Source organism: Vigna umbellata, chromosome 3 (assembly GCF_029865625.1).
Source record: "Vigna umbellata cultivar VRB3 chromosome 3, Vumbellata_1.0, whole genome shotgun sequence".
Classification (NCBI taxonomy): Eukaryota; Viridiplantae; Streptophyta; class Magnoliopsida; order Fabales; family Fabaceae; genus Vigna; species Vigna umbellata.
In genome coordinates this window covers 12,376,219-12,387,465 of record NC_142167.1, presented here as the reverse complement: position 1 = coordinate 12,387,465, position 11,247 = coordinate 12,376,219, and the positions used below count along the sequence as shown (strand labels likewise).

The 11,247-nt window shown below is 37.4% G+C and overlaps 1 protein-coding gene across 1 annotated transcript; it reads left to right on the top strand.

Moving 5' to 3' along the window:
• Positions 1-194: 194 nt before the first annotated feature.
• Positions 195-10,859, top strand: LOC148201668 (uncharacterized). Its single transcript, XM_088109460.1, has 6 exons — positions 195-227; positions 3,859-5,454; positions 5,518-5,673; positions 5,755-7,323; positions 7,675-8,046; positions 10,701-10,859. The coding sequence occupies exons 1-6, from the start codon at positions 195-197 to the stop codon at positions 10,857-10,859; spliced, it is 3,885 nt and encodes a 1,294-aa protein (XP_087965586.1).
• Positions 10,860-11,247: the final 388 nt, after the last annotated feature.

Sequence of the window (11,247 nt, the reverse complement as noted above, 5' to 3'; positions counted from 1 at the left end):
TTCGAATGACACAACGTGACCTAAACTATTGACCTTAACCCCACACCCAAAACATTTTGGCACCCATTGTGGGGTTGAGTGATCAATAATTAAACCCGATGGTGACCACAAGGAACATAACAACCAATGTAGCAACGGAGGAGTGAAAGAATCAACCTGATCAGCTTGAGATGCTTAAGAGCATGTAGTGGTAGATGGAGAAGATGCAACATAAGTATGAAGATGAGGTAATGACCCTCCAGGTTGAGAATGTAGCTATGCGCTAGGAATAAAGTGTCAGGCATTTAATGCCTCTTGCACCAATCCAGACTGCCCGACCAGGTTGTGTGAGGACCCTTGTAAAGCCATACATGAAGGTAGTACGAAAAGGCACAGGGGTAACCCGTACGTGGTAATCGTGAACACGACCGGGTTACTCCCCTTCACGCTAACTATAATGGAGACTTCCTGATGGAAGACCATCTAAGATGCACATTGGACCTCTTACTAGAGCCATGGCAAAGAGGATTCAAGAGGAAGAAGGACCACATACTATTTTGCTTCTATGGAAGGTTACTTATAAAAATCCTTCTTCTCTTAACTAAAGCATTTATACTTTGTTTTGTAGGAATTAATAAATCTTGGAGACTATGATTGAGCCATCCAAGAAGATAAATCAATAGATCAAGCAAAAGAGCCAAAAAGAGGTGCTTACGGCATGCACCAAGATTTTCCACGTGAAATGGGCTGATGTGGAAGGAAGCACACACCTTGCTTGATGAGCTGGAAAGAGGCATGGACCTTGCTTGATCAAAATAAATCTGAACCATTTGAATTTAGGAGGGAATTAGAATTAGAAATTAGGCTCCTCTTCACCTATAAATAAGAGGGCCTTTTCCTTGTATTGATTCACTTTTGAGCTTAATGATATGCTGCAGAAATTGTTTTCCAGCTTTTGTGCTCTTAAGTCACCTTTGAATTGCTACTTCTTCTCCTTTCCTCAAGCTTCCTTCCTCTGTAGGAAGGCCCTCTGAGCTGTGAGGCTTCACCCATACACCTTTCCTCCATTAAAACACATCAAACACTGCATCATTTCATCCATCCGCTGCACCAATTTTCATTACTGGTTTTCTCTGGTCTGGAACCTTTTCCTACACGTTTCCAGCTGGGAATTGGTCTCCATCAAGTGGTATCAGAGCCAGGTTATCCACGCACCAAGAGCTAAGCTATTCCTCCATCTTTGCACTCCATTTCTACATTCTGTTGTGATCTCTGTTCCAGCTTTCCAGTTCTGTTTTAAGTACTTTTGTTTCTGTTTTGTGTTTTTTTCCAGTTATTAATTTCGTGTTTCCTGTGCATTATTTGTGTTTCCAGTAGTCATACATGTTTGTTACTCATTTTAAACGGTGAATCATTCTTGTTTATGTCTCTTCCAGCTTTAATTTTCAATTCCAGTTATGTTTTAGTCTTGTGCAGTCCATATTTGCAGTTTTAATTCTGTTCACTTTGGTTTTCTGTTCTGCTGGGTTTCATTTTGGTTTATTTGAGTTTAGAGTGCTGGAAAAGCTTTAAATCAACCAAATAAGGCAATGAGAACATGTTCTAGCCTTGGTGATGGAAGCAAAAGCACTAGAAACTAATTCTGGTTTCAAATCTGCTCAAGAAATTCAAATCTGGTTTTAAAATTTGAAATCTGTTTCAGCTGATTTTATTTGATTCTGCTGCTTGGTAAACATTTGTTTGCTGTTATTGGAAGTGGCTAAAGGTGTGGCAGACCATTAAAAGCAAGGAAATGCATCTAGCATAGCTTGGTTGCCTTAAAAACCAGTAGCCTTTGCTGTCTAGTTTGTTTTGTTTTTTCTGTTCTAGCTTTTCACCGTGCTACCATTCTTTGCTGTCCAGTTTGAGTTTATTCATACTAAGCACTTTAATCCTAGCTTAGTTCAGTATAATAACATTCTCTAGAGTCATTGTGTGTGCTGTCCAACCTTATATCCACAAGGTTCTTAAATCTGGTGCTGTTTTGGTGGGAATTTGCTGCATAAATAGGCTATAGCAAGGGTGAATTGTTGAGTCTTGCTATTTCTGTGCATTTACAACATTTGAGCAAGTTTAAATTGTCATTCCAAAGTTGTTTGCACTGTTCATTTGGTCATTTTTTAGCCTATATGCAGATTTGCTTTTTAAACCTTAAAATTGCCTTTAAAATGGAAGTGCACCAGTGAATTCACATTGCAATCTGTTTTCTAGCTGTTTCAATGTTTAAACATCTTTAAAATGATGATACAAAGTTGTTTGATGCATCAATTGAACTGCTGAATCACTTCCAATCAATTTTGAGTTTAAAATCACCATTTCAAGCCATTTTTTTTCTGGTGCAGAAATCATTTTCCAGCAACTGTTTTGGTCATTCTTGTTCAAAATCATTTCTGGATTGTAGTAAGAGCTGGTTCATTACTTTAAATTGAAATTAAATGATCAAAATAAGTCAGAGCAAGTGTTAAAAAGCCTGTTGAATCGTGCAATCCAGTTTTTGGCAGTTAAAAACCCCAAAACACCAAATCTGGTTTTCATTGGGGCATTTTAACAAACACTTTGGTAAAATATCAAACAGTTTGGTCTGGATGAGTTTGTGATCTGCTATTTCTGTTTTTGTTGCTTTCTTAATCTGTTCTAGTACCATTATTAGGTTCCTTTTGAGTGCTTTCTGTTATTCCATCCCTGTTTCCATTTGATTTCCCATTCTTGGCTTCCAAATTGTCAAACATTCAAAACAAAATCTGGTTTGAAATTCTGGTGCAGTTTGCTAATTCTGTTTGGTGTGTTTGACTGGAATCTTGAGGTGCTGTGGTAACTATTGTGAGGCATCCAGAAGCAGAAACCTTTCCCTACTGAGGCACCATATTAGGAAGTGAAAAGGGGGCTGAAGTGGGAACAAAAAGGGAGCTTGTGAGCAGCTGCAACTCTGCTGTTCCAGCAGCTAAAAATACACCAGAAAAGCTTGAAGTGCAACCTGTTTTGGAGTAGCAATCTGCAGCAGCAAGAGAGTGAAGCTTACATTAGTTTTAGGCCTTCTTTTAAGTTTGTTTACATCACATATCACGGAACCTTTGTTGTTTAAAGTTGATTTTCATTTCTTGACTAAGTGACTTGGGAAAATGCTCTTGAAGCAATTCCAAGATCACATTTAAACATTGTAATAGTGCAATTTCGTTTTCTTAGTGTGGAAGTGTGTCAAGGGGCTCCAAGTGTCACTTGCACTTTCACTTAGGGCCGTCTAGCATTTACATTCTTGCATCTTTATTGCTTTCTTTAATTTCTTGCTTAATCTTTTTGTTTTTTAAGTCTCCGTGGTATATATAGGATTGCATAGCATTTAGTCAACCTTTCTTTGGTTATAGGTCCATTTCATAACATTTGAAAAGAATTTGAAGAATTTCTAATTAGAAACTTAGGTAAAAGATAACTCTAAGGAAACTCTGGCTAAGGAAGAACTTGGTTTTTAAGCTTGTCCATTAGTGACTCACCTCTTCTTCCTGGGGGCTACTTAGATACATCTTTCACCTCTAGAATCTCTTTAGAAATTTTTCACCAAAAAAAAAAAAAAATAAAAATAAAAAATAAATAAATAAATAAATAAAAAAATAAAGAAAGCTTGTGAAAATCTTTTCATTCATTACTTGTCAAATATTTTGAAAACCTTGTGAAAACCTCTTTCATTTGACAAGAATGAGTCAATCAAGTGTGCAAGGTAGCATCAAACCCAATAGTGAGAGTTCTTTAAGGGAAGAATTTCAACAAAAATTTGAACAAAGGGATAGAGAGATTAGTGAGCTCAAAGACATGATTAGTCAACTTTTGATTAATCAAGACAAAAAGAAAGAGAGATCTTCCCATAGGAGAAGAGAAGAATCATCATCTTCTCATAGTGAGCTTGAGCAATATAGTAGTCATCACAATGATGACCACTACCAAATGCCTCCTAGAAGACATCATAGAGTGAGAGAACACCATCCAAGAGAGCCCAAAATTGATCTACCTTCTTTTCATGGAAAGGATGATGTGGAAGAATATCTAGAGTGGGAAATGAAAGTTGAGCAATTGTTTGAGTGCCACCAAATAGATGATGAAAGGAGAGTCACCATGGCTTATCTAAGCTTTCAAGGCTATGCCTTAATTTGGTGGACATCCTTGGTCAAAGATTATAGGCTAAGACACCTACCTCCCATTAGATATTGGAATGAGTTGAGAACTGCCTTGAGGAGGAGGCATGTACCATCCTACTATGATAGGGAGATAATGGATAAACTCCATAAACTCCAACAAAGGAACATGAGTGTTGAGGAATATAGACAAAAAATGGAATTACTCATGTTGAGGGCTGGGATAAGAGAGGAACCAAGAATCACAATTGCTAGGTTTCAAAGTGGACTCAACTATGACATAAGAGATAGGGTTGAACTTATACCCTACAATGATCTCAATGAGTTAGTCCAACTTTGTGTGAGGGTAGAGCAACAACTAAAGAGGAAAAGCTCCACCAAGAAAGATTACCCTCATAGTTCTTACCATAAGAAAGAGTATAAGAGGGAGGGTAGTCAAACCAAGCCAAGATATGAAGAGAGAGAGAAAGAGAGAGGAAAAGAAAAAGTCAAAGAACCTTCAAGAGATCATAAGAGTAAGGAGACTAAGTGCTTTAGATGTGGGGAAAAAGGGCACTATGCATCTGAGTGCCGCAATAGAAGGTCAACTTACATCCTTGAGCATGAGAGTGAAAGTGAGGGTTCTTCATATAGTGAGTCTGAAACATCCACTTCTGAAGAAGAAGAAGCTTTACCTTGTGATGGTGACTTACTTATGGTAAGGAGACTCCTGGAAAGTAAACATGTAGAATTAGAACAGTCACAAAGAGAGAACCTATTCCACACAAGATGCAAAGTTTTAGAAAAGACATGTTCAATGATAGTGGATAGTGGCTCTTGTTGCAACTGTTGTAGTTCTAGAATGGTAGAAAAGCTTGGCTTAACCACTAATCCTCATCCTAAACCTTACAAACTTCAATGGATCAAAGAGGATGATGGAATAGTAGTTAAAGAACAAGTAAGTGTACCTATTTCCATTGGCAAATATGAAGATCAAATTGTTTGTGATATAGTACCAATGGAAGCTGGGCACATATTACTTGGAAGACCTTGGCAATATGATAAACAAGCTTTACATGATGGAGTCACCAACAAAATCACCATTCAACACAAAGGAAAGAAAATTATTTTGTGTCCTCTTACACCTTCACAAGTAAGAGAGGATCAGATCATTCTTAAGAAGAAGTTGGATGGAGAAAAGAAAAAAGAAAATAAGAAAGAAAGAAAGAATTTGGTAACCCATGCCTCAGCCCATGAAGTTGTCCAACCTCAAACCTTGAATATTTCCAAAAATCTTTTTCTTGGACAACCTCATTTCCTTCTTTATTGCAAAGAGGCATTTGTTTCAATCATTCATGAACTTGGTTCTCTACCAAAGGGGTTGCAAAAACTTTTAAAGGAATTTGATGATATATTTCCCAAAGAGGTACCAAGTGGATTACCACCTTTGAGGGGAATAGAACATCAAATAGATTTGGTACCTGGGGCAAGTCTACCCAATAGGCCAGCCTATAGAACCAACCCTATGGAAACAAAAGAAATAGAGAAACAAGTTAATGACTTGTTGAACAAAGGGTGGATCCAAAAGAGTTTAAGTCCCTGTGCTGTGCCTGTGTTGTTGGTCCCTAAAAAGGATGGGTCATGGAGAATGTGTACAGATTGTAGGGCCATCAACAACATAACTGTCAAGTATAGGCATCCCATTCCTAGGCTAGATGACATGTTGGATGAATTACATGGAGCAAATCTCTTCACCAAAATTGATCTTAAAAGTGGATACCATCAGATAAGAATTCATGAAGGAGATGAATGGAAAACTGCTTTCAAGACCAAGTTTGGTTTATATGAATGGTTAGTCATGCCCTTTGGCTTGACCAATGCTCCAAGTACATTCATGAGATTAATGAATCATGTGCTTAGGGAATGCATAGGCAGATTTGTAGTGGTCTACTTTGATGATATCCTAGTCTATAGTCAAAGCCTTCAAGAACATCTTAACCATGTCAGAAAAGTCTTGCTTCTTCTTAGAGAACATCATCTCTTTGCCAACTTTGACAAATGTACTTTTTGTCAAGAAAGTGTGATTTTCCTTGGATTCAAAGTGGGAAAAGACGGTGTACATGTTGATCCAGAGAAGATCAAGGCTATACAAGACTGGCCAACCCCTAAAAATGTAGGAGAGGTGAGAAGTTTTCATGGGTTAGCAAGTTTTTATAGAAGATTTGTGAAAGACTTCTCCACCATAGCTGCTCCTTTAAATGAGCTAGTCAAGAAAGATATGCCTTTTATTTGGGGTGATAAGCAAGAGTTGTCTTTTGAGACTTTGAAACACAAGTTAACACATGCACCTATTCTAGTTTTGCCTGATTTTTCCAAAGCCTTTGAACTAGAATGTGATGCATCTGGGGTAGGAATAGGAGCTGTTTTAATACAAGGAGGACATCCCGTAGCTTATTTTAGTGAAAAACTTAGGGGGCCTACCTTAAACTATCCTACCTATGACAAAGAGTTGTATGCCCTCATTAGAGCTTTGAAAACTTGGGAGCATTACTTGGTAACTAGAGAATTCATAATACACACTGACCATGAATCTCTCAAGTACATTAAAGGGCAAGCAAAGCTAAACAAAAGACATGCAAAGTGGGTGGAATATCTTGAGCAATTTCCCTATGTCATCAAACACAAAAAGGGGAGTACTAATGTTGTTGCGGATGCTTTATCTAGAAGACATGCATTATTAGTAACCCTAGGATCTCAAATATTAGGATTTGATGACATAAAAGAGTTATATGAAAATGATGAAACATTTGCATCCACTTATTCATCATGTCTTAAGAAGCCTTTTGATGGATTCTATCTTTCTGAGGGGTATCTTTTTAATAAAGGAAAACTTTGTATACCCCAAGGATCCATTAGAAAACTTCTTATCAAAGAGAGTCATGGAGGAGGACTCATGGGCCATCATGGAGTTGATAAAACTCTAAACATTTTGAAAAGTAAATTTTATTGGCCACACATGAGAATAGATGTTCAAAGGCATTGTTCTAAATGTATAGCTTGTTTACAAGCTAAGTCCAAAATTATGCCTCATGGACTCTATACACCTCTTCCTATAGCTAATACCCCTTGGGAGGACATAAGCATGGACTTTGTCTTAGGATTGCCAAGAACTCAAAGGGGGTATGATTCTATATTTGTGGTAGTAGATCGTTTTAGTAAAATGGCTCATTTTATACCCTGCCACAAAGTAGATGATGCTAGCTATATCTCTAGACTCTTCTTTAAAGAGATAGTGAGATTGCATGGCTTACCCAAAACTATAGTGTCTGATAGAGATGTGAAGTTTCTAAGCCATTTTTGGAAAACTTTATGGGAAAAGCTTGGAACTAAACTTCTATTTTCTACTACATGTCACCCACAAACTGATGGGCAAACTGAAGTAGTAAATAGATCTTTATCTACATTATTAAGGGTAATATTAAGAGGAAATAACAAATCTTGGGATGAACATCTACCTCATATTGAATTTGCTTATAATAGAGTAGTCCACAAGACTACTAATCTTTCTCCTTTTGAGGTTGTTTATGGTTTTAACCCTATCACACCTCTTGATTTACTACCTCTTCCAGAATCATCTTCTTTTCTTCATAAAGAAGGTGCTTCTAAAGCGGAGTTTATCAAGAAGTTACATGAGAAAGTTAAAATTCAAATTGAAAAACAAACTCAAAAATATGCAGAACACAACAACAAAGGGAGAAAGAAAATAGTTTTTGAAAAAGGAGACCTAGTTTGGCTTCATTTGAGAAAGGAAAGATTTCCCTCTCAAAGGAAATCCAAACTTAGTCCAAGAGGAGATGGTCCATTCAAGGTGGTCAAAAGGATAAATGATAATGCATACATATTAGACCTTCCTGAAAGTTATGGTGTCAGTCCTACTTTTAACATCTGCGATTTAATTCCTTTCACAGGAGATGATCAACAGGATGAAGCAGATCTGAGGACAGATCTTTTTCAAGAGGGAGGGTCTGATGGAAGACCATCTAAGATGCACATTGGACCTCTTACTAGAGCCATGGCAAAGAGGATTCAAGAGGAAGAAGGACCACATACTATTTTGCTTCTATGGAAGGTTACTTATAAAAATCCTTCTTCTCTTAACTAAAGCATTTATACTTTGTTTTGTAGGAATTAATAAATCTTGGAGACTATGATTGAGCCATCCAAGAAGATAAATCAATAGATCAAGCAAAAGAGCCAAAAAGAGGTGCTTACGGCATGCACCAAGATTTTCCACGTGAAATGGGCTGATGTGGAAGGAAGCACACACCTTGCTTGATGAGCTGGAAAGAGGCATGGACCTTGCTTGATCAAAATAAATCTGAACCATTTGAATTTAGGAGGGAATTAGAATTAGAAATTAGGCTCCTCTTCACCTATAAATAAGAGGGCCTTTTCCTTGTATTGATTCACTTTTGAGCTTAATGATATGCTGCAGAAATTGTTTTCCAGCTTTTGTGCTCTTAAGTCACCTTTGAATTGCTACTTCTTCTCCTTTCCTCAAGCTTCCTTCCTCTGTAGGAAGGCCCTCTGAGCTGTGAGGCTTCACCCATACACCTTTCCTCCATTAAAACACATCAAACACTGCATCATTTCATCCATCCGCTGCACCAATTTTCATTACTGGTTTTCTCTGGTCTGGAACCTTTTCCTACACGTTTCCAGCTGGGAATTGGTCTCCATCACTTCCTTGCCAGATAGGTGGTGTAACACCCCTAATGGAGAGCCACTTGAAAATAATAAAATCTGAAATTTACGCCAATTTTTTTTTAACTTTAAATGTCATCGCTTATAACGTTTATATAAAACCGCGGAAGCAAATAAAACATCAAACGTCCGAACGTATTACAATATAAAATTCAAAACTTACAATTATTAAAATCCATTATTCAGAAATATAAAAAAATACTTTAAACATAATAAAATTCCCAACAACTAATCCCATATCTCTCGTCGCGCTACTCCTACCCTGCCTTATCTGCAACACCATCTACTCTCGTACAAGTACGATCATTGTAGGTGGAACCACAACCACAAAAGGAAGGGTGAGTAACTAAGAACATAACATAGTATATGATTTAACATCATACCATCGCATTACAGACTAACATAGTCATAACGTCACAATACAAACTAACATATTCATAACATCACAACACATCTCAGTATTCAACTCATAACTCAGATCATCACCATTCAGACTATCATAGTCATAACATTGCAATACATCACAGTATTAAACTCACAACTCAAATCATTTACACAAGCTTCTGTTGTTTACTTGAATTTTTTCGTACCAAACCTATTTCACAAAACATGGCGATTCGAATCGTCTTCCATCGCAACTTCAGACCTATCTCCCCGACTCCTCAAGGAATTACGAGTAAAAACTTTAGTTAGGCGCACCCACCGAGCACTATACTCACACGAGCCAAAGTCATTGGGTAAGACATCTAACCCTCTCTAGTCCTTGCGCACGAGGAAAGGGTGACACTCGAATCTCAGTCTCCGCAGAGACTCAACACACTATCGTATCGCAATACGAACACCATTGATTCGACAAAAGTTGGGTTAAATATGTTTTTGGTCCCTTAACTTTTAGCGAAAATTATAATTAGTCCCTCTTTAAAACTTTGGACTAATTTAGTCCCCAAACTTTAGAAATGTGTGAATTTAATCCTTTTAACCAAATTTTGTTAACTTTATTTGATGTTTCACAACTTCACCATCACAATCATATACATATCACAATCATATACAAAGTCAACCAAATTCAATGACCAACAATTAATTAAAATCACAAACAATTAAATAAATTAATTTAATTATTTTTCCTACTCACACACCCTCGTGAAATTACTAATTTCACACCTCCATCAACTAGAACAACATTTCTAGTGCACCCCCACTTTTTACTAAATTCCCAACATAAAAGAAAACACCTAATTTCAATACACTCTGTTTTTACTCTAAACACACTCTCTTCTACATCTACCTTTTCAAGTGGCCCCAAAACCATTAAATTATATTTTCTCTCATTTCCAAGGTAGGTCCCACATAGAACCACCCTTTTTTATCAAACTCTCTCTTTCTCTCTCCTTTTTTTTTCTATTTATGTAACCTTTCACTTCTTTCTCTTTCTCTTTTGTTTTCAATACACATGTTTCATTCACTCATTTTTTCTCATAAAACCATGGACCCCACTTCCCACTTTATTTGACTTTTCAAACCAAACAATTTCTTCCTCACACCAAAGTTACGTAACCACTCCCCTCCCCTTCTTCTCTCTCCTGCACACCATTTACGTAACTAATTCTTCTTCACCCAACCACCTTACTTTTTTGTATGGATCGCGATATATTAACAACTAAAATTTGACAACAATTTAACAACGGTCACGTGTTAGCTTCTTATTAGACCGTAAGATTTTTTTTTTGCAGTCGTTGTGGTGAAAAGGGACACAGATTTACCTTTTTGAGATTCTGAAATTACCCCTCTGTGCATCCTCCATTTTCAACTCAGATTTCATTCTTCTCTCCCTCTTCATTTCGGTCTTCTCTCCAACCTCCATCAAAACTGTACTTTACCCAACTCATTGTGGAGCAAAGACCCATGTGGGTGTTTCAGCAAGGTAGTTCAAGTACCTCAGCATTTGAAGCCAAGAGATGCTCTAGTAATTGATTATATGGTGCCTGCAACCGATTACTAGTGGCTTAATAGGTACCCCAATTGGGAGAACGTGACCCCCATGGTGATTTTTCTGTGCTTAAGGCTGCCTTTGTCCATTGTTTTCAATGGATGACTCCTTATGGTCATGGTTAATGGTTGCAAGTGCATCAAAACTCATCTTTGTCCAGCCTATTATGGAGCAAAGACCCCATGTGAGTGTTTCAGCAAGGTAGTTAAAGTCCCTCAGCACTTGAAGCCGATACATGCCTTGGTAATCAATTACATGGTGTTTGTAATCAATTACCAATGGCTTAATGGCTATTTGTACAAAAACTTGCAAGTCACTCCCCAGTTGGGAGAATGTAACTCCCCATGGTGATTTTTCTGTGCTTAAGGCTGT